Source organism: Bubalus bubalis, chromosome 13 (assembly GCF_019923935.1).
Source record: "Bubalus bubalis isolate 160015118507 breed Murrah chromosome 13, NDDB_SH_1, whole genome shotgun sequence".
Lineage (NCBI taxonomy): Eukaryota > Metazoa > Chordata > Mammalia > Artiodactyla > Bovidae > Bubalus > Bubalus bubalis.
This window is the reverse complement of record NC_059169.1, coordinates 13788093-13812621: the sequence shown is the minus strand read 5'-3', so window position 1 is coordinate 13812621 and position 24529 is coordinate 13788093. Positions and strand designations below refer to the sequence as shown.

The following is a 24529-nucleotide window of genomic DNA, read 5'->3' as shown; positions in this document are numbered from 1 at the left end:
TACTCACTGGAAGGACTGATACTGAAGCTGAAGCTCCAATACTTTGGCCACCTGATGGGAAGAGTCGACTCACTGGAAAAGACTCTGATGCTGGGAAAGATTTGAGGGCAGGAGGAGAAGGGGGTGACAGAGGACGAAATGGTTAGATAGCATCACTGACTCAATAGACATGAATTTGAGCAAACTGCAGGAGACAGTGAAGGACAGGGAAACCTGGCTTGCTGTAGTTCATGAGGTCGCAAAGAATTGGACACGACTGAGCGACTGAACAACAACAGCACCATTTTATATAAGGGACTTGAGCATCCCAGGATTTAGGGGAGGGATCTTAATACCAACCCTTTTCCCCCCAACTATAAAGAGGGAGGGTTGTACTTCTCTTATCTCCTTGTTCCAAGGAGCAAACAAGATATGGCTAGGAAAGTGCTTTCCACTATAGAAATTGCCACCAGTACTCAGGTTTTCCATTTGGGTAGCTAATGAAGTTATATTTATCCATGTGATATCAAGTGATTTTATAGAAAACAAGAAACTTCTCAAATAAAGTAATACAACAAGGTATAACAGGTTTTTACTTTGCTAATGCAAAGACATATTTTAAAATATAAGTAACACCATTAACTAGATGCATTCAGGAAATAATTGTTGGGTTTCATTGGGATTTGTTCTATCACAGTTCCTGGCTTTGGAGAGTAGTGTGATGCCATTAATAGGATTTTAAACTTTAAGTGTGAGAAAAAGAAATGGGATCAAATAAGCTTTAAAGAAACTGATTCATCTTACCCAACACCTTTCTTACTCATGTAGTCTCATACAGTGTCAGGAAGGACACTGTGGTTGGTTTAATGGAGTTGAAAATAGGAAAGGAAGTAGCAGAGGGAAGTTCATTAGAAGAGTCCAACCTGCCTAGAACAATATAAATGGCCTCTTTTGGGCAAGTGTTAGCAACCCTGAAAGAGATCTGGATCTTAACTAATAGCTGTGATGGGGACAGTCTGACAAATGAAAGAAATCAGCACAGTGTCTCAGGAAGAGACAAATAAGGGATAGATCCATGAAGAGGCCAGGAGGGAACCCTGGTTGCTACGAAGACTGGGATGTTGGGGCTGGGAGACTAGGACTGGCAGGGCACCCAGGAGGGACACGTTGGCCTGAGCCACGGACTCAGGCTGCACTGTGTCCACCTTCAGTACACTGCCACTCTCAACTTGGCATCGAGCAAGTCCAGGCATTGGGGAGGGGCAGTTATTTCAATTTATTTTTTACTCCATTCATTATCTGAAAAAGATAAACTGTTATTAAACAAAGAATTGCTTCTCAGATAAATGCAAAATAAAGATGTTTGACAAAGAAAGTTAAAATCTGCACCTAATCAAGAGCTTTTTAGCTTGTGAAATACAGGTGGAGATCTTATCGTCCATATTGGGGTGGGGGGAGGGGCGAAACTTGCATATCGGGGAGCTCGGTGTGTGGTAGTCGGAATTTTAGGAGGAAATTTAGTGGGAATTTTAGGAGGTGACCCCTAAACTCCTCTCTGGTTGTGGGCTGGACTGTCTGGTACTGGAAGCATTGAAGTGTGCCGTGAACACAAAGCCAGATCCACAGTAGGCGCCTAATGGATAATCGATGAATAGATGCTGGTTGAATAAAGTTGTAGAATTGAACACACCGAGTCTGTACTTGTGGAAGGACCAGAATAAAACTTGAGGACCAGTTAGAACGTCTTGTGTAGAGATGAAAAGCAATCCTGAGCCAATATGCCCTGCCAGCAAGGGACCAGCCAACTTGTGCGAAGTCCTGCCTAGGTGGGTCTGCCCAGCAGTGGGCACGTGTTATTCGTGCAAATCGCCTGGCCAGATTTCTGTCCACTCTCAGATGGAGAAAGCTGTGGATTTGGAGGTCTCGGATTAGCGCCAGTGACGACCAGCTCGCATCCTCTCCTTGCTCTGCTTTTGCCTTTCTTCCGAATCTCTCCACGCTCAAGGCTGAAGGGATTCCCACCCCCAGTTGCCTGCTCGGAGCCCCGCGGAGCCACGGACTCCTCCCCTGGAAACTCCTCGGGGGCTGGGGAAGGCTTTGGCGCATGCTCCGTACCTAGGGCAGGTTTTTTTTTTTTTTTTTTTGCTGCGGGTAGCAGGGCTCCTGTCACACCGGCTGGCGGGTTGTGGCGGTGCCAGCCAGTGTGTGCGAGTGTGTCTGCGTGCCCGCGCCTGGGCGGACCGACCCGGAGCAGCAGTGCGCCTCGCCCGGGGGAGGCGGCTCCGTACCGGCGCCTCGCCCGCAGCCGCTGCGGGGGGCTCCTCTGCAAACTTGCGGCGGGCGCCGTGCGTCCTCGTGGCTCCCGCACCTGGTGATCCGAGGGCAAAGGCGCCTGGAGCGCGTGCGGATCGCGGGGCCCGCGGGCTGCCGGGTCGGCGGGGCCGCGCCGAGCCTTCGCCCTTGGCCAGCGCCCTCGAGAGCCCCATGCAGCCCCCGCGCTCGCGGCCTCAGCTGCTTGGCTGCCCGGGGCAGGTCCGGGACCCGAGCCGCGCTCCCCAGGACCTGAGCGCCGGCGGCGGGATGCCCTGCGCCGCCTGAGAGCGCGCGCCGCGCCCGGGGCGGGGAGCCGGGAGCCGGGCGCCCCCGGGAGAGCAGGGCGCCCCACGCCGCCGCCGCAGCCGTGCGCCGGCGCCCGTCTCCCCGCTCGATCCACAGGCCCGGCTCTGCCAGCCCCGGAGCGCCGGAGTGCCGCGGGGCTGCCAGCCAGCAGCTCGCCCCGGCGTCAGGGGCATGGAGGAGCGGCGAGCTCGGAGCCGCGCCCCGGAGTCCCCGAAACTTCCGAGCTGCCGCGCGTCCGCGTCTCTGCCGCTGTCGCCGCGTAGCCTGCCGGCCTGAGAGCGGGACCATGGATGAAAGGTTCAACAAGTGGCTGCTGACGCCGGTGCTCACTCTCCTCTTCGTGGTCATCATGTACCAGTACGTGTCCCCCTCCTGCTCCAGCTCCTGCGCCAACTTCGGGGAGCAGCCCCGCGCCGGAGAAGCCGGACAGCCGGCCGCCCCGAGTCCCGCCCGCCGGGCACAGGCGCCGCCCGAGGACTGGGAGCGGCGGCCCCAGCTGCCCCCGCCACCCCGGGGGCCGCCCGAGGGACCTCGGGGGGCCGCGGCGCCGGAGGACGAGGATGAGGAGCCGGGGGAACCCGAGGACGAGGAGGAGGAGGCGGAGGAGGAGGAAGAGGAACCGGACCCCGAGGCCCCCGAGAACGGCTCCTTGCCCCGGTTCGTGCCGCGCTTCAACTTCACCCCGAAGGACCTGACCCGCTTCGTGGATTTCAACATCAAGGGGCGCGACGTGATCGTCTTCCTGCACATCCAGAAGACCGGGGGCACCACGTTCGGCCGACACCTGGTGAAGAACATCCGGCTGGAGCAGCCGTGCAGCTGCAAAGCCGGCCAGAAGAAGTGCACCTGCCACCGGCCCGGCAAGAAGGAGACGTGGCTCTTCTCCCGCTTCTCCACCGGCTGGAGCTGCGGGCTGCACGCCGACTGGACGGAGCTCACCAACTGTGTGCCGGCCATCATGGAGAAGAAAGACTGTCCCCGCAACCACAGCCACACCAGGTACTGTCCCCCCGCCGCGTCGTCTCGCTTCCGGCCACCTTCCTTCCCCCTCCAGCCCACCCCGCCGCCCCCACCCCAGTTCCGACCATCCCTCCGCCCCAGGCGACCCCGCGCTCCCTCGGCTGCGCCGGGCGGGTGGTTCCCCAGCATGGTCCCGCGATGCGGGCAGAGGTTTTAGGAGAGGGAGAAGAAACCTTTGGAAAGTGTCCTGGTCTTGAACTCGCTCCTCCCCTAGCCCCCATCGCTCTCTCCCCCGCCCCAAAGGTGTCGAGAGCTGTCGTCGTTGTGTGTGTGTGTGTGTGTGTGTGTGAGAGAGAGAGAGAGAGAGAGAGAGTGAGTGAGAGAGAGAGTGAGAGAGAGACATTTCTTATGCCTAGCACGGTGTGACCTCTGTCTGTGCGTGGAACCCCTGGAATGGCCAGGAGGCCTGGGTTAGACCAGCGAGGTCGAATCTTGAACCTAAGTTCTGCTAGTGGAAACTCAAACCCGGTGAAAGGCAGAGGGAGCTGGACGTAGAGAGACAGGGTAGGAGTTTTCCAGGCAGGGCGAAGCCAGAGACGAGTCTCATCCCTCTGTAAGTGGCTCCTTGGTGGCTGTTCTCAAGGCTCTTGTTGCTGCTTTGAAGACATACGTTAGAATTTCTGCTCCACTTCCATAACCCTAATTCTAGAGATGAGCTCTGTTGCTGAGCAGCGCCAGTATCTGGACTCCTCCTGTTCTCGGCAATATTTCCACTCTTCCCCCCCAGACCAATCATTCAACTCATTCTGAAAGCATTTGTTAAAGGCTTCCTGTGTGCCTGGCAGTGTGCTCAATGCTAGATGCATACAAAGATGTCAGAAACAAATCCCTAGCTTCCTCTCCCACCTCTGTCCCCACCCACTTTAAAGTGGTAAGGCCGCTGAGAATTAGGAAAGTTTGAAATCTTAATAGCCAATGAAACGGCTTACCTTATTAACATCCTTGCAGAGAGGCACTGGGCTTGAGAATTTCAGTTTAATGTTCTTTCTGCCCATTGCAATTTGAAGATTAATCTGACATGCTTGCTCAAGGGACTAAAATATTAAAAGCTTGGAACACTGGTTTATTGAGGTTTTTTATCTCAAAGGTTTCAAACAGTTTGGTGTAAGGAAATAGGAGTTTAAAAACTCAAGCTCAATATATTGATATCAGATAGCTTTTGCCTCTGACATTATGGAAAAGCTTCATTTACTGGAAGCTACCCAGATTCTGGAATTCACCACCACTGAAGCATCTAATTCTACTTCATTTCTCCAAGAATGAGCAAAATTTCATTATGGGAGTTTTTACTCTGGCAGTTTTCAAATACTTTCTCTCCTCCCTGCTCTTTTGCCTGTTTAATGGAAATTGCTTAGAATAAGAAACTGGTTGGACTTGGAATGAAAGCACAGGTCTCCTTCCTTAGCGTATTTTAAGGTCCTTTAACTTTTCAAGATTTCTAATTGTGTAGTGTTTTAGATCCTGCCCCTGTATTTTAGCTTGCAACAGTTTTTCAGTTGATAATGACTGCCAAATTTCCTACCAAAGGAGGCTATTGTTTCAGTGAGAGACAGTCTCTGCTACATTTCATCACAAATTATACTTTTTGTATTTGTACCTTTATGTAGTAACTCCTGAATGACCCCAGAGAGTTTACTAGTGTGAATCTCAGCTTCCATTTCACTTAAACTAGAGACTAATTATCACATAGACCTAGCTAGTGATTCTTCAGTAGAGATGGGCATTATTTTCTATCAATGTCCATAAAACCTTTAGCGAATAGATGAAGCTTTTGGAGCAATTAGAGACTAGGAAATTTAAGAATACTTGGATTTTTGCTTAGTGATGACATGCTGCTGCTACTGCAGATCCTGCATAGGTTACAGCAGCGAGGTCTTACTTCTACAGGAAATACTATTTCAAGGGCTTCCCGGGTGGCTCAGATGGTAGAGGAAATACCATCTTTCTGCTGGGTAATGGAGGAGAATGCCACCTTGGCTATTTGAACATAAGGTTTCTATTGCACAGTCAAATGCTTGTCTTTGTTAATGATAGATTCTTTTCTTTCAGAATCAGAAGTTTTCAGATAAACCTGCACTGGTTTGCTTGTTAAAAAAAATTCTCTAATAATGTTTTTTGGGGGGACACCATTTTTATAATCTTTCTTTCTCTTCATCCTCACCCCCTCTCCCTTTTCCTGTTATTCTCAATTACTTTTCTCCTCTGGATGCTGTAGGGAGGAATATCTGTGGTGTATGTAAAGGACCCTGCATCAAAAGTGATAGGGAAAAAGTTGAAGAGATGTTCAGCCGCATCTTCCTCACACAGAAGATCGAATTAGTTGTCTGTCATTAGAGTATCTGTGTACAGTGTTCTACAGTCAACTAGATTAGCCTGGATAATGGAGGGTACATTTCCACAATGCAAAATGGCAGATAATCTATTGCTACATAATGGGAACAAGGTTCTACTTCAAATAGGGCTGACTCTGAGCAAAATCAAGAAGTAGATCACGTTGACTTTGGTGCCCTAGTCTCTTTGCTTTGGGTTCCTCCTCTGTACCCCCTCTCCATTGCTTACAGGGATCAATGTCCTTGTGGGTCGTGGAATACCTGTAAGAGTGAGGATTCTGGAGTCAGGTCATGTGGCTCTTGTGCTTATTAGCTGTGTAAATTAGTAAGTTGCTCTTTTTGAGCCTCAGATTCTTCATCTTATATGTGGATAATAATTGGTACTTAACCTCTTGAGGTCTTATGAGAACTAAAAGAGCAAATGCATGTAAAATGCTTCACATAGTGTTATCATAATACCTGTGCATAGTATAATATGTTGATACATAGCACCCAATACTTGCTGCTGCTGCTAAGTCACTTCAGTCGTGTCCGACTCTCAGCGACCCCATGGACGGCAGCCCACCAGGCCCCTCCGTCCATGGGATTTTCCAGGCCAAGAGTATTGGAGTCAATACTTGGTATGGAGATATATAGTAATATTTAAATATTAGTTGTTAATTGTAATAGCAGTATTTGCCCTAATCAAGGTCTTCTTCCACAAAAGGATATGAGGTCATTTCCTCAAGCAGCTTGATGCAAATGGGCCACCTTAATCTATAGATGCCATGTTATGATTATTTGTGTGGAGACAAAATCCTAAGTTCAAAACACTGATCAATAAATTGAAAATTATGAACATTTGGGCATCAGTCGTTGCAGAGTTCAGGCTGGGAAACAGGGACGGGAAAGCACACCGTGTAACTGAGTGGATTCTGTGGGTGCCAAAGACAAACTGTCTGGAATGGTGAGTGAGGAGTTGGGAACGGCTGGGACCAAAGGCCAAAGCAGGAAGCCAACTCTGGAAGGAGATTTTTGGCAGAGTGGAAGGAGCCATCCTGTGTATTTTAAGGGGCCAGAAAGGAGCAAGGCTCTGGGGCTGGCAGTTTAGGTCCAGAGGGCATTTCTGAGCATAGGAATCGGTTAGAATAAGACAGGAAGGTAATAGGAAGATGGCTTGTCTAAATGACCTCTTTTATCGTATTAGTGATGATTTCTCCCCTTTTTCTTTCTTTTCTCTATTATTTCTTTAGTAGGTTATTGTTTCTCATCTTTATGCTTCCTTCATTATCTCAGTATGTTTCACATTTTTGTCTGCCTGCCTAAGTCTTTAGAAGTCTCTTCATTACCTTTGGTGGAGTATGGATAGACTCCTAATATTTTATGGCTAAAAAAGACTGAAGAGATAATCTGGTTCCATAATTTGTGTGGTCAATGGGTTATCTAATATTAAGAAGATGTGAAATACATCTTAGGTTTCCACAGGGAACTCATGTCTTCATTTTGATCATTTATATTCAATGTTTTGCCCACCGTTTCTTCTGTTCACTTTAACAAGTATAGTGGAGGGTGTCTTAGGCACCTACTATGTGCCAGGCCCTGTGATAGGTCTCAGAATATAGTTTGAGCAAATAGTGTCAGCCCTATGAACTTAGGTGTTTAGGCAAGATAGACCTTGATCTTCTTCAGTAAGTGAGTATTGCTCTCATTCTTAAAATTATGATGGAAGGAGATTCCATCCATCCCTTTTGTAGGGTGGGATGGCAAATTTTTTCTGACTACATTCTGTTGGTCCTGTTAGACTGCTTGCAAGGTTATGAATGTTGTCTTCAATAGGACCCTCTGTGTTGCAGATGATACAAACTTGACTCAAACTCAGTTCAGACAAAGGGGAAATTCTAGCTTAATAACCAGAACACAGGAAAGACAGAGGTACACCCTGTCTTTCATATTGGACCCTTTTCCACACCCCTTTTCATATTGGACTCAATATATCAAAATGGCTTATTCCATGAAATGAGTAAATGGCTATTGAATCTAATAGATCTAGGGTTAAGAGGAAAGCAAGCCTTCTCTGAGTTCCAATTGGAAACCTTGGGGAATGACTCTGATTGGTGCAGCTTGGAACTTTTGACTGTTCTTTCAGCCAATCAGTGTGGCCAGGGAGATGAGGTTCTCTGACCCAATTTGTGTCACATGAATGGTGGTGATGGAGGTAGCGGGGTGTGTGTGTGTGTTTGTGTGTATCACAAGAAGGGGAGCTAGCATAAACACAGCTTCTGGGAAGATCACTGGGTTCTGGATAGTCATCGTGATTGTGTCAGTTATGCTTGTAAATAAATGAGAAATAACCTTCAGATCTCTTTTAAAAATTTTTTAAGAAAAATTTTGAGTCATGCTACAATTCTAGTTTATTTGCAGCATCTGGAAACCATGTCATAGGAGGAATAATTGAAGGAGCTGGTAATATTTAATATGGAGGTGGGAAAAATAGGAGAGACATAAGGATTGCTTTCAAATACTCAAAGAAGGAAGATATGGAAAGTGTAGGAGATTTGGTCTGTGTTTCGCCAAAGGATGAGATTAGGATAAGGAAGAGAGAACTGAGAGGACAAGGATTTCAACTTAGAGTAAGAAAGAACTTCATAAAGCATGTAACTGTCTACAAGAGAAGGAACTCTTTTGTGAAGTGGTGTGCTCCCCAGCAGTGAACATTTTAGCTAATTAACCACTGATGCGGAAAGGAATTTCTTTCTCGGGAAGGGCTTAACCTGTGTGGCCTTTTATTTGAAGGTTCTGTGTTCTAAGCTGAGTTCAGAGCATCTTTCGCCTCTCCTTTCTTGCCTTGTACAGAGAAAACAAAACAGCCCCCATCGCACACACAGAGGCACAAAAGGATTCTCAATGGACTAGTCAGTTCTTGAAGATTTGTAAACATTTCTACCAAGGAAACTTTTAGTACAGCATGATTTGTTGGTATAGACTATTTTACATATTCAGTGCCAAAAGAAATAATTAGGTCCTGTATATGAGGATGTCTGCTTCTTCATAATAAGTATAAAAAGGTAAGATGAGAAAATATAACACAACTTGGCACGTAAAGCCATAACTGCTTTGAAAGATCATCTGGTTATTGCTTTTCCTTTAGACAGCAATCTAAAATACACAGGAAGCAGCAGAGCTCTGTTTCAAAGGCTATCTAGAATATTATGGCCCATACTGCTTTCTAAGGGATAATCTTTTTGATGTCTCTTCTAATTAGAAACGTTGAACTGCAAAGAAGGTTAATTTTCACCATCAGGTTTGTGTGCAGTATAAAACCAAGGAGATAAGAGATTGTTCTGTCTATATGCCATATCCACTTATATGCTCATTACAGGGTCTCTTAAAGTATGGCTTCTGGTTCAAACCTCTGATATTTGCTATAAATCAGAAGGAAGTTGAATTAAACTCATTCAGTTCTTTTTTTTTTTTTTTTTGAGTTGTGAAGATAAAACTGGAAATGGTAAATGCTAAGATATGGCTTATTCTACGTTTTCCTTGCTGGTTACCTTGGGGTTTTTGAAAGGGTTGAATTCAGAGAAATATAAATGTTTGTGTAATAATTGGAAGCTAAGTAAATTTAGCCACTAGCGACGTGGATTTGCCTAATCTTAGACTGTTATAGTATTATTCCCCAAAGCTAATTATTACCGTCTCATTTTGACTAAGGACAATCAGAAGCTTATGCCATTTGAAAGTTATTTATGCTTGATAATGAATTAAACAGGTTTAATTGAGACTGGCAAATCCTAATGTGATTTTAAGAGTCATGAAATAAATTATTGGGCCAAGGAATAGGTTTAGTATGAAAACAAGTAAATGGGGAACCCAAATTAATATTTTGTATTAATCAATTATCTTATTTTCGAGTTTGTTAAATTATGGATATATTCCTGTTGATTTTAATTGGCTAATAGAACTTTGTTTTAATTATAGCTAAGCATTTAAATATGTGTTGGGAAGTGTACCAAATACTTGTTAACCTAGAGAGTCTTATTTGTTTGTATCTTCCTCTAGCAAATGCAGTAAAACATATGTGAAGTTCCCAGCACAGAGACTGACCTATAGAAGTTCAATGTTAGCTAAACATATACTCTATGTTCTAGATTACTTTTAAAAAATATCAGCATAACTTGACAAGACTTTGGTTCTTTGAAAGTTGGGATTATCAAACATTTGGCGTCCTGCCTCTCTTATTTTGTGTCATGCAAATTTGAACTGTTAATAGTTGCCTTTCATAATTAGCAAGATGTCAATTCCTCTTATTTGCCAGAGGAGTCGTCAAAGTAAGTATTCAGCCCAGGGCTTATTAGAACATTCTAGGGGGTCTCTCCCCTTAATATACCACAGATCAGAAATTCATCTGGGTACAGACAGATGGTCTTGCCTCTTGGGAAGGTTTGCCTCATCGTTCATTCTCACTGTAGGAAAAGAATGTGCCGAAACCAAGAGCATGGGAACTCTGATGTAGGATGGGTGGAGGAGAAAAGTACCAATAATGTAGACTCTGAATTATTCCTGGTTAAAGCCAGATGGTCGAGGTGGTTGCGGTTAGCAATAGTCATCTTGGAGAGCAATTAGGAAAAAAGTCCTTAGCAGAAATTGGAGAAAATCCGTGAAAAATACACTGCTGCTGCTAAGTTGCTTCAGTCGTGTCTGACTCTGTGTGACCCCATAGAATGGCAGCCCACCAGGCTCCCCCATCCCTGGGATTCTCCAGGCATGAACACTGGAGTGGGTTGCCATTTCCTTCTCCAATGCATGAAAGGAAAAGTGAAAGTGAAGTTGCTCAGTCATGTCTAACTCTTAGCGACCCCATTGGACTGCAGCCTAGCAGGCTCCTCCGTCCATGGGATTTTCCAGGCGAGAGTACTGGAGTGGGTTGCCATTGCCTTCTCCAGAAAAATACACTAGCCTCTGAATATTCCTGAAAATCATGCTGATGCCCAGCTTGTGAATGCAGTTAGGGTCATGTGTAGATTAGGGGCTGTGAAGTCAGATTAGCTCAATTTTAACCGGGTTCAAGCACTTGCTGTCACGTAATCCTGAAGAAGTCAGTTACCTGCTCTGGAAAATGGGAGGAATAATAATGATATTATCTCACGGTGAGTGCTAAGAATGCATGTGGCATTCTTCAGACAGCCTGGCACAGAAAAAGTCTCTTTTTAAAAAATTTTCTCAAACATCTGTGCTGTTCTGTGTAAAAATAAAATGATAGGTAAACCTGTATGTTGTGTTTTGAATCTGCAACTTTTCATCCTCAATGATGCAAAAATGAACTTGCAAGGTATGATGCAAGAGAAAAGCCATAAATGATAAAAGTAAGTGTTAATTCTCTGGATACCATGGGCATGCAGTGGGCACTTAATGCTGTGCTTAGAGACTTTCGTCCTTTCTTTTCTTCAGCATATCATTTTATTTTTTTATGGGATATTAATGAAATAGCAACAAAAATGTTTAAACACATACGATTAAATTCATAAATGAAGCAATCCTGCGGTGAAATTGAATTAGTTGCCCGTGGGCACATAAATATTTGTAGTTCATTGCTATTATTAATATAGCACCATGCTTTTATTGGTAAGTACTGGGTCATTTATTGTCAGAAGCTTGCCTTTAATACCACATGTTCACGGTTGCCTCTGCATTCTAGTTTCTTTATAAACAAAGGAGGGTAGAAAAGCTAACCACCTTGATGGCCTCCATATCCATCTATTATGTTTTACAGAGTATTTCTTCCAAAGAATTCAAGATTATGGATGTAAGACTGTAAACCTGGATGGCAGCTTGCGTATTTTGTGGGCTCTAGTTAGGAACCTGCAGAATTGCATAGATTTACTTAAAATGAAAACATAGACCCAGAAGAAAGAGTAACCATAACTTGAAACATCAGTATGTGGTAGCTTGGCCTGTGTGTGGAAATCTGCAGTTAGGACCCATATAACACAGTAAAGAACAAGGTGACGTGTCAAGGAAGAGAGAACAGACAGTGATAATGCAGAGTGTAAATTAGAAGGATGCTGCCGAGGAGGGTGAGGAGAGAAGGACAAAAGTAGTCAAGGCGAAGTTTGAAATCCTTAAAGAACTGAATCAGAAAGATGGTGATATTGAGAGTAGAGGTCAGAGATGCATCTTGTATGCAATGATTTGTCTCATCAGTACACTTATGGGGAGCATTAATAAGCACCTATCTAAGAGGCCATCTGACTTGCAGCCTGGTGTATTTGAATGCTGCTGCTGTTCTTGTATTTACTTACACATTCTTATTCTGTATCAGGTTGCTGTCTCAAACATGGGTAGCTGTATTGTAGGTCCTGGCAGCAAACAGGCACCCTTTCTGATTGCCAAGGGACTGTTAACAGAGGTAAGGATTGAGGAACAGTACAAACATTGGACATAAGGTTCATTGTAAGTAATAACAAGGAAAGCAGTTAACCGCTCTGGGTGTGAAGTAGCAGAGTTGGGCAGGCAGTGTCAACACTCCATGTAAGGTGTCTTACAAGAAGAGCTACAGTCTCAGCGGTAGGAAGGGCTGCCTGCCGGCATATGGAGCGGAGGCAGAGAGGAGGGGGTGAGGAGGAAATACCTCGTCTCCTTCCCCTCCCACCTGTCCTCCCACTGTCTTCCAGTGGCTGGATTTACCTGGCAGCTAAAGGACATGTGTGATTCTCATTCCACATGCTTCACCAGGCAGAGAAGGGTGGAGAATGGATTTGGGGTTGCCGAGGTAGCAGGTATGAACGTGGACAATAACTTGCACAGTGACTTAAAATAGTTGGAAGTTTCTTCTGATTCATTTTATGAATGCCCCGTTCAATCCTACACATGAGCCTGAGAACAAGTACCCTTTCCTTTAGAACCTGTAGCACATGTTTTCTATATGGACCGTTAGTCTCCAACCCAAAGAATGGTGAAAGAAGCAAAGAAAGCTCAGAGCTGTCTATGGGGCTGTCACCATAACAAGTGACTTTTCACTGAGTAATAAAAACAATTCTGAATTCGGGTGTTTTGTCCCCCTGGTGTCCCAGAATTGACTGGCAATCATGACATATTTGAGCAGTTAGATCTGTATCAGATCCAGATAATATACATCTTAAATTATATCTCTGTGTGGTACTTTATACATTTGAAGTTACATAACAATACTGGTTAAGTCACTACAAAAAAATTTGCAGAACTGGCTCCAGTTTATGAGATGAGATGCTTTCTGCTGCTTAGATTTTCTTGTAAGAACATTAAGCACATTAAAAATAATATTAATGTGACTTTAAGTCTCTGAAGGGAACAGGTGAGGGAGGAAAAAAATTATATCACACTTGAAACTATTCTAATGTTTTCAGTTTTAATTTTAAAAGGCTTTTGAAACCCTATTTCCATCTTTATTTGAGGGGGATAGGATGTACTTGGGGCTTCCTTGGTGGCTCAGTGGTAAAGAATCCACCTGCTAAGCAGGAGGCATGGGTTCATTTCCTAGGTTGGGAAGATCCTTTGGAGAAGGAAATTGCAACCCACTCCAGTATTCTTGCCTGAGACAACCCATGGACAGAAGAACCTGGTAAGTACAGTCCATGGGGTCGCAAAGAGTCAGACATGATTTGGCGACTAAACAATAGCAACAAGGATATACTTGAAAGTAAATATTCATGAAACTCTGTTTAAAAACATTATGAACCTGGAATCTCCTAATATTAGATGTGGGCTTCCCTGGTAGCTCAGTTGGTAAAGAATCCACCTGCAATGCAGGAGACCCCGGTTCAATACCTGGGTTGGGAAGATCCACTGGTGAAGGGATAGGCTACCCACTCCAGTATTCTTGGGCTTCCCTGGTAGCTCAGCTGGTAAAGAATCCGCCTGCAATGTGGGAGACTTGGGTTCGATCCCTGGGTTGGGAAAATCCCCTGGAGAAGGGAACGGCTACTGAAAAATAGTGAAGTGAAGTTGGTATCTGAGAAAACTCAGTAAAGATAAAGAAAAAGAAATCATCAGTTCCCTGCTTGAGTTTACAGAGTCATAAAGCCATGAGCAAAATGCTGTTCAACATTTGAATTTGTAGATGACAAAAGCCATTTTTAGTACAATGTCTATACCTAGAGCTTGCATTGAGATTGGTGTTAAGTTCATTTCTCTGATCTGTAGGGTGGATTTTGTGTTGCTGGGAGCACCATCCACCGTGAGGAACACACCAACCTCCATCCTCTTTCACGGCCCTTCTTATGCACAATACATTTTTGTCGTTCTCTGGGACAGCATTTTATGACAAGGTTAGAGTCAGCAATGCTCTGTAAACGCAAGGGTCATCTTCAGGCCCGTACATCTGTATGAAAGTGACTTGCCCTGAAAAAATGGGCTTAGGGCATTGTTTTCTCCTGGCTTTGAAAGCCATTAGCAGTAAGGAACCTGCATGCTGTTCAACTGGATTTAAATCCAGTCAACTGAAGGATTCTGGGAGAAGTTTCAGAGAAATTTTTCTTCTTCACATAGCTTCACTAAATTTATCATTGTGCTTTCCATATAAGATGAAAGAGGTAGATTAATGGATTGTTCTATTTCTAATATTTCTATTTATAAATATGCTATTAATACTTTTCTTGATAAATGAATATCAAAAGCATTATGTATAAAAACGTCTGGCAACACAAAGGAACTTAGCAACGTTGGAAGTGTCAAATGTATTACCTGATGCATTTTTAGTCTGGAAATATTTGTCAACTATCCTGATCCATTCTTTGTCTTTTAAATTCATACTTAAGGCTACAATCCACTACGGTAGATAAATTTCTTTGCTTTGAAAGTTTTATTCTCCTAGTTCCTTATGTGTGCTATAAGGAATAATTAATGTAATGAAAAAATCAATATCATGTATAAATTATTTAGGCTTTACTATCATTGTAATTTTCTCTTCAACACCTATTGATCAGCAACAATTCATTTGTTAATTTCTTCCTAATAGGATATTCATTGTATTAGGTCTGTAGTAGTGCTGTTCCTGCACTTTTCCAAATAAGTCATGAATTACTAATGATACACGGGACAGGTTAACTTGCCAGTGAGTGCTGTGAGGTAGAAAACAGTTGAGGGCAGTCATCTGAGATGCTGTCCTACAGAAACTCTGTGTAGCTGGACAACTGCTGATAGCTAAATGAGCAGACTCTTGCAAGACATTCATTTTGTACTTCCAAACTTAATGTGAACCTATTTTTTTTCCAGGTAAAGAAAGACCTTTACCTGGCTGATTCTGTCTCAACAGCATTTCCTAGATCCAGTAAAGCCAAGAGGCAAAGAACATCAGTTCTGAAGCCCAGATTTGGGTTTAGGCCCTGATTCTACCCACCAGGGCTTCCCTGGTGGCTCAGCCTTAACGAATATGCCTGCCAATGCAGGAGAAACAAGATACATGGGTTCCATCCTTGGGTCAGTAAGATCCCCTGGAGTAGAAAATGGCAAACCTCTCCAGTACTCTTGCCTGGAAAATTCCATGGACAGAGGAACCTGGCAAGCTACAGTCCCATGGGGTTGCAAAGAGTCAGACATGACTGAGCAACTGAGTACACAGCACACTTAGACCTGATCCTATCATGAATTACTATGTGAATTAGCTCACATTCACACACTCAATCTGTAAAACAGTGATGAAAACCTTCCTACCTGGTGTTAGTGTGGGTTTGCAACCTGGGGGACTTGCCAGGTGAAATCTGAAGGTGGCATCACACATGGTGAGCAGGGAGAGACTGAAGGAAGAGGTAGATCACTCCAGGGTAGGTGGCAGGTGTAATAAGCAAGGAAGGTCACACGTGAGGTTTGTCTTTAGTGGTAACAAGATAGGTAGACCTGTGCGCCCACCTACTAGAATCTTTATATAGAGGTTTTATATAGAAGTTTTAGTGAGGTTCATGCATGGAGGCTGTCCAGATGTTCTCAACAACACCCTACTGTCTTGAGACTGTGTCTTTGAAACAGCTTCGAGGGTGGGAACAGTGGATGGTACTTCCATTTCAAGGACCAAGGAATGGGAGAGGAGCCTCTGATTGCTTGGGTCCAGCTCTTGGGTCATCCTCTAGATGACACCCTCCAATGATTAATGATGATGAGCAAATGAGTGAAGGCACACAAACACTCACGTGTGCATATGTTACTTTTGTAATTCAGTTTTTATCTCCATGGGTCTCTTCTTTGGGGGAATATAATAGTGTCCTAAATGTGTTGGTTATTAAATGCCATTTTGACTGTTGTCCATTGGATTATTTCAAGAGAGTGGACAAAAGTCTGAGACCTTTTGGAAACCCAGTGAGATTCAAGTCCAAGGAATCAAACTGTCCACAAACTGTCTTCATGGCAAAGAGAACATTTGCATCAGTGAATCTGGACCAGGAAGGCAAAGTGGTATCCTGTAAAAAGCTCTACAGTTGGGATCAGGCAACCAGAGTTTGAATCTAGACTTCCTCATTGATTTGCTGTTTATTGTTTGGCCTTCCTGCCAAAATTTAAGTTTCCTGAAGATGGTGACTGTTTTGTTTCCTTCTGCATCCTCAGTGCCTAGACTAGTGCTGGTACATTATGGCTGTCAAGTAAATGACTGAATAAAATGAAAACAAGCATAAATAAATTTGCAGGTTTATTGGACAATTTGGATAAGACTGTATATCCTATCTTTTTTTTTAAGAGTTGTTGTGGATTAAGGAAATGACTCTGAAGGCACTTCATAAAGTATAAAGTACTATACAAATTTAAATTTATATTGACAGTGAGAATCCATTTGATATAGAATGGAGAAGGAAGGAAAGTTGAATTTTGGAAGTGCACTGCATATATAATTCAGCTTTTATAGAGAGCTTCAAAAATTGGGAATGACAAAGATGCAGTTGAAAAATATGCAAAATACACATTCAGCTCAATAACTTGTTGAAGTAATGAGCACTTTCTTTTAAAACAGGACATAATATATCTTAAAAGGCTTGTTAGAACGCATAAGTCTTTTCCTTAGACTATCAGGAAACCCTTTTTTCCCCCAGGGATTTGGCACGGATCAAGGTACAAAAGTTTCTCGATGCCCGATACTGGATGCTTGGGGCTGGTGCACTGGGACGACCCAGAGGGATGGTATGGGGAGGGAGGAGGGAGGAGGGTTCAGGATGGGGAACACATGTATACCTGTGGTGGATTCATTTTGATATATGGCAAAACCAATACAATATTGTAAAGTTAAAAAATAAAATAAAATTTAAAAAAAAAAGTTTATTTTCTCTCCCATTGCTTTACCCTTTTGAGAAAGTTATCCAGGAGTTAATATTTTAAATTTTGTATCCATTCTTTTTCATTATTTTCACATGTCAGCTATAAATTAAGGCTATTGGTTAATAATATGTCTTGCAAGTGAGCTCAGAATGTAACTTCTTCATTTGAGCTGATTTAGGATATGATAATCCACTGAGCTCTTCACTATATAACTTGGTTTTGCAACTAATTATGGAGAAAGAAAGAACATAAAATAAAATCTTCCAGAGGCTAGAGTTTGCATGATAATACACATCTATTAGGAGAATAATTTTCCTTAGTAATGAGTTAATTTTTATACATGAGGCAATGCCTGATTGCTTCCAGAGGATATACACACTTGCATGGGCAGAGACCCAGAAGCACACACAGCTCCTGACCTAGGGTGGAGTCTTGGAAGAGGTTCAGCAAACTGATGGAAAACCATGAGAGGTGTGATGCCTGTGGTAGGAGGTGATCTGGCAGAACTGATGGTGGCATGATCATTTATTGAACTCTTCGTCTTAACAGCAGCCCTCGGAGGCCCGGAGAAGTGTCCCATTTTGAAGATGAAGAATCTGTATATGTTTATTAGGATGCCATCAGCAGCATTTAGCAAAAATTCAAATTCAAATTGCCTTAATAAGACATTTTAAAATCTCATAACAAGCCCAGAGGGAAGTGATTGATTCTGTCTCAGTAGCATTTTCCAGATCCAGTTAAGTGAAGAAGATAAATTCTGGAACTCAACCCTGGGTTTAAAGCTTGACTCTAGCATGTATTCACTATGAGATTTTGCTCAAATTGCTGAATTCTTCAGGCTTCTTTCTCTTTGTGTAAAACAGTGATAAAAAACATTCCTACCAGTTATTAGTGATGAGCATCATACGATCTTTTTTAAAAATTATCTGTTTATTTTTGGCTGTCCTGGGTCTTCGTTGCTGCAGGTGGGCTTTCTCTAGTTAAGCTGAGAGGGGGCTCCTCTTCGTTGTGGTGCATGGTTCTCACTGCGGAGCTTCTCTTGTTGCAGAGCACAGGCTCTAGGCATGTGGGTTTCGGTAGTTGCAGCTTGCGGGCTCTGGAGCATGGGTTCAATAGTGGTGGCATGTGGGCTTAGTTGCTGCACAGCAGGTGGAACCCTCCTGGACCAGGGATCAAACCCATGTCCCTGGCACTGGCAGGTGGACTCTCAATCACTGGACTACCGGAAAGTCTGTATATATGAGTTAATGCACACAAATATTTAGGAGAATACCTGAAGCATAGTAAGCACTTGTTTAATGTTCAGTCAGTTCAGTTCAGTTGCTCAGTCATGTCCGACTCTTTGTGACCCCATTAATCGCAGCACGCAAGGCCTCCCTGTCCATCACCAACTCCTGGAGTTCCCTCAGACTCATGTCTATCGAGTCAGTGATGCCATTCAGCCATCTCATCCTCTGTCGTCCCCTTCTCCTCCTGCCCCCAATCCCTCCCAGCATCAGAGTCTTTTCCAATGAGTGAACTCTTCGCATGAGGTGGCCGAAATACTGGAGTTTCAGCTTTAGCATCATTCCTTCCAAAGAAATCTCAGGGCTGATCTCCTTCAGAATGGACTGGTTGGATCTCCTTGCAGTCCAAGGGACTCCCAAAAGTCTTCTCCAACACTACAGTTCCAAAGCATCAATTCTTCAGTGCTCACCCTTCTTCACAGTCCAACTCTCACATCCATACATGACCACAGGAAAAACCGTAGCCTTGACTAGACGGACCTTTGTTGGCAAAGTAATGTCTCTGCTTTTGAAAATGCTATCTAGGTTGGTCATAACTTTCCTTCCAAGGAGTAAGCGTCTTTTAATTTCATGGCTGTAGTCACCATCTGCAGTGATTTTGGAGCCCCAAAAAACAAAGTCTGACACTGTTTCCACAGTTTCCCCATGTATTTGCCATGAAGTGATGGGACCAGATGCCATGATCTTCATTTTCTGAATGTTGAGCTTTAAGCCAACTTTTTCACTCTCTTTCACCTTCATCAAGAGGCTTTTTAGTTCCTCATCACTTTCTGCCATAAGGGTGGTGTCATCTGCATATCTGAGGTTATTGATATTTCTCCCAGCAATCTTGATTCCAACTTGTGCTTCATCCAGCCCAGCATTTCTCATGATGTACTCTGCATATAAGTTAAATAAGCAGGGTGACAATATATCTCTCAAACAGACTGTTAAATGTTAGCTGGTGTTATTTTACTGAGGATCCAGGTGGTTTTCCACATCTTTACTCTGCCACCCTGAGCTTGCTGACTTGGGCCATAGGCTGCCTCCCTTGTGGTTACTAGAACGCTGTGGGAGCACGGAGAATTTCCTGGCCACATGAACAATGACTAGAGTGGAAACGGTGACATCCCCATTGGGAAACCAATTGCTGGCAATGGCTTCGGACCCTCCAGGATTTGTCCCTGAAGATGGGGCTAGGATTTCCCTCCCCTGAGTCACATGTGGACAGCAGAACAAATTGGGGGCTCTCCCAGCAAAGGAAAGGAGGGATGGATGTTGGAAAGGCTATCAATACCATCTCCATCTTGTTTTAGAGAGTCACATGGGATTAAATTGTAAAGCTAGACTTCCAGTCCAGGGCTCACTTCCAAGTTCTAGCCTGTTAAATATTCTAACCTGTGTCTGCTAAAAGTGTTGCATTTATGTGATTGGTCAAAGAACTGGGATTGTTATTATTTTAAAAAATATTTATTTATTTATCTGACTGCACTGGATATATGGGTTCCCTCATGGCTCAGATGGTAAAGAATCTGCCTTCGATGCAGGAGACTTGGGTTTGATTTCTGGGTTGGAAAGATGCCCTGGAGAAGGGAATGGCAACCCACTCCAGTATTCCTGCCTGGAGAATTCCGAGAACAGAGGAGCCTGGCAGCCTACAATCCATGATTGCAAAGAGTCAGACATGACTGAGCAACTAACATTATAAGAAGGGTTCTAATCAGTATCACCACTTGCTTACTATTTTCTTGGAGAAGGAAATGACAACACATTCCAGTATTCTTGCCTGGGGAATTCCATGGACGGAGGAGCCCAACAGGTGACAGTCCATGGAATTGCAAGTCGGACATGACTTAGCGACTAAACCACCACTGGATGTTAATTGTGGCATATGAGATCTAGTTCCCTCATGAGGGATTGAACCTGGGCCCCCTGCATTGAAACTGTGGAGTCTTAGCTGCTGGACCACCAGGGAAGTTCCGGGACAGGGGTTGTTTATTGATCTTTTTTTCTTCTATTGGTTCAGTTACCTTCAACATATATTTATTGAGTATCTACTGTGTACCAATTACATACAGTTCAAGTTAAGGGAAGTCAGAGGGAGAAGAAAAAGTGATTACTGCTGCCATTTTGACTGGTTACTCTGTTCTAGGCAAAGTGATTTATGGATATAAATACTTGCATTGCTGTTGCTGCTGCTAAGTTGCTTCGGTAGTGTCCGACTCTGTGCGACCCCAGAGACGGCAGCCCACCAGGCTCCCCCGTCCCTGGGATTCTCCAGGCAAGAACACTGGAGTGGGTTGCCATTTCCTTCTCCAATGCATGAAAGTGGAAAAGTGAAAGTGGACTCTCTCAGTCGTGTCCGACTTCTAGTGACCCCATGGACTGCAGCCTACCAGGCTCCTCCGTCCATGGGATTTGCCAGGCAAGAGTACTGGAGTGGGTTGCCATTGCCTTCTCTGAAGTACTTGCATTAGGTAGGTGGTATTATCATCTCCATTGTACAGATGGGAAAATGAAGTTCAGTGGTATTAAGTGACTTCTTCATGGTTGCAGAACTAATCACTGGGGAAGCAGTTAGGTGTTTCAACCCAGGTGTGTCTGATTTCAGGACCCCCTCCCTTATCTGAGGTTGTGCTGATACTATGTGTATTTGACTGCTATCTAGGCAAGAAGTAAGAGCACCAGCAGGAGGAAGGCAGGACCAAGGTAGACCTAGGTGGGCTACTATAATGGCCTCATTTTCTAGTTTTTGTATTTTGTGCTTTGACATCTGGGGCCTTGCTGATGCTTGAGGGATTGCTTCTACCTCAATTTGCTTCATTTTTTCAGCTAATAAATGAGCATGATTTCATATGCAAACCAACCAATCCAGAGCCCATACCCACAACTGTTTTCTTTTTCAAGCCTTTATACTCCAGGCCACTATCCCCTCTGCCCTAATCACCCAGGGCTAGGTATCAGGCAACTTGGGATGACCCTTCTTCCCCAAAGCCCACTAAAATTTTTCAGACTAGCCAGTCCTGCCTGAATCCACTCACTCTGCTTCACTTGCTCTTCCCTGGGAAACCACAGCAAAGGCTCTTGCCCACATTCCCCGCTTGCTTCCTCATCTCCTGAATGACCCTGGTGCTTCTGTCTGTGGCCCTGTGTGGCATACTGTGCCTCTTATTTCTAGATATGAAGTCATTTTCATGTCAGCTTGTCTTCAGTTCAGTTCAGTCACTCAGTCGTGCCCAACTCTTTGCGACCCCATGGACTGCTGCACGCCAGACTTCCCTGTTCATCACCAGCTCCCAGAGCTTGCTCAGACTCATGTCCATTGAGTCAGTGATGGTATCCAATGATCGCATCCTCTGTTGTCCCCTTCTCCTCCTGACTTCAATCTCTCCCAGCATCAGGGTCTTTTCCAATGTGTCGATTTTTTGGATCAGGTGGCCAAAGTGTTGGAGTTTCAGCTTCAGCATCAGTCCTTCTGATGAATATTCAACACTGATTTCCTTTAGGATGGACTGGTTGGATCTCCTTACAGTCCAAGGGACTCTCAAGAGTCTTCTCCAACACCACAGTTCAAAAGCATCAATTCTTCAGTGCTCAGCTTTCTTTATAGTCCAACTCTCACATCCATACATGACTACTGGAAAAACCATAGCTTTGACTAGATGGACCTTTGTTGGCAAAGTAATGTCTCTGCTTTTTAATATGCTATCTGGGTTAGTCATATCTTTTCTTCCAAGGAACAAGTGTCTTTTAATTTCATGGCTGCAGTCACCATCTGCAGTGATTTTGGAGCCCCCCAAAATAAAGTCTCTCACTGCATTGTTTTCCCATTTATTTGCCATGAAGTGATGGGACTAGATGCCATGATCGTCATTTTCTGAAGGTTGAGTTTTAAGTCAGCTTTTTCACTCCTCTTTCACTTTCATTAAGAGGCTTTTTAATTCCTCTTTGCTTTCTGCCAAAAGGGTGGTGTCATCTGCATATCTGAGGTTATTGATATTTCTCCCAACAGTCTTGATTTCAGCTTGTGCTTCATCCAGCCCAGTATTTCGTATGATGTACTCTGCATAGAAGTTAAATAAACAGGGTGACACTATACAACCTTGATGTACTCCTTTCTGAATTTGGAGCCAGTCAGTTGTTCCATGTCTTGTTCTAACTATTGCTTCTTGACCTGCATGCCGATTTCTCAGGAGGCAGGTTAGGTGGTCTGCTATTCCTATCTCTTGAAGAATTTTCCATAGTTTGTTGTGATCCACACAGTCAAATGGTTTGGCATAGTCAATAAAGTAGAAGTAGATGTTTTTCTGGAGCTCTCTTGCTTTTTCAATGATCCAGCGGATGTTGGCAATTTGTTTCTGGTTCCTCTTCCTTTTCTAAATCCAGCTTGAACATCTGGAAGTTCTTGGGTCACATACTTTTGAAGCCTAGTTTGGATAATTTTGAGCATTACTTTACTAGCGGGTGCTGCTGCTGCTGTTGCTAAGTTGCTTCAGTCGTGTCCGACTCTGTGCAACTCCATAGATGGCAGCCCACTTGGCTCCTCTGTCCCTGGGATTCTCCAGGCAAGAATACTGGAGTGGGTTGCCATTTCCTTCTCCAATGCATGAAAGTGAAAAGTGAAAATGAAGTTACTCAGTCGTGCCCGACTCTTAGCGGCCCCATGGACTGCAGTCTACCAGGCTCCTCTGTCCATGGGATTTGCCAGGCAAGAGTACTGGAGTGGGTTGCCATCGCCTTCTCCATTGCTAGTGGGTGAGATGAGTGCAATTGTGCCATAGTTTGAGCATTCTTTGGCATTGCCTTTCTTTTGAATTGGAATGAAAATTGACCTCTTCCAGTCCGGTGGCCACTGCTGAGTTTTCCAAATTTGCTGACATATTGGGTGCAGCGCTTGCACAGCATCATGTTTTATGATTTGAACACACTATCGTGGTTATGTGGCTCATGATCTTTTTTATATAGTTCTTCTGTATTTTCTTGCCACCTCTTAATATCTTCTGCTTCTGTTAGGTCCATACCATTTCTGTCCTTTATTGTGCCCATCTTTGCATGAAATGCTCCCTTGGTATATCCAATTTTCTCAAAGAGATCTCTATTCTTTCCCATTCTATTGTTTTCCTCTATTTCTTTGCACTGATCACTGGGGAAGGCTCTCTTATCTCTCCTTGCTTTTCTTTGGAATTCTTCATTATGATGGGTATGTATTTCCTTTTCTCCTTTGCCTTTCACTTCTCTTCTTTTCTTGGCTATTCTTAAGGCCTCCTCAGACATCTTGCCAACTTGCCTTTTTGCATTTCTTTTCTTGAGGATGGTCTTGATCACCACCTCCTGTAAAGTATCACAAACCTCTGTCCATAGTTCTGCTTGCCTTACCCTACCAGATTAAAACAAATTCCAGGTATCCTTAAAGCCATCCCCAAGATTGGAACTCAAACATAGAACAAAGAATCTACTTAATCAGAAGCACAAAAGTGATGAAAAGTGGATTCTGAATCAATGTAGAAACCAGGTGTCAGAGTACAGGTGCAAGGTCAAGTTGAGTCTGGATTCAGGATTAGAGTAATCAGCGCCCTCATATCCATGATCAGGATTGTGGATTGGTTGCAGAGATGGGAATGGGACCAGGTCTTTAAGCCAGATGGTTCTAAGCTGCAGGAGGACATAGATAGCAGAGGCAGGGAGAGAAGGGAAGGGGTATAAAGCTCAAAAGCAAGCAAAATTTGAGACAGCCCATTACTTATAATTTTAAGCAATGTTGTAAAAAACACCGACTGGTTAGCAAGAGAGATATAACATATCTAATTTTATTTTGAGGTCATTTTCTTTCTAGCTAGCTTGATTGATTGGTTGATTCATGATTGTACATAGCTAACACCAGGCACTGGAGAAGACAGATTGAGAAGAGGACTCGGTCCTGGCTCTCAAGGAGTGAAATCATAGTATATGTAAGTCATAGATAAAATGAGTTGGAAATATTTACATCACAACATTTAAATCAGTTCATGGTGTTATAATCAGAGCTAGATATAGAAATTCTGAAGAAGATGTGCTCAAAGAAAG

The 24529-nt window shown here is 43.8% G+C and overlaps 1 protein-coding gene across 1 annotated transcript in view; it reads left to right on the top strand.

Annotated features, from left to right (window-relative positions):
• Positions 1–2757: 2757 nt before the first annotated feature.
• The window catches only part of HS6ST3 (heparan sulfate 6-O-sulfotransferase 3), a 727486-nt gene continuing 705714 nt past the window's right edge, over positions 2758–24529 (top strand). Inside the window, exon 1 of the mRNA XM_025262665.3 lies at positions 2758–3597. Within this exon, the coding sequence (XP_025118450.3) occupies positions 2885–3597 (713 nt within the window). The 5' untranslated portion in view covers positions 2758–2884. The remainder of the gene's footprint in view (positions 3598–24529) is intronic.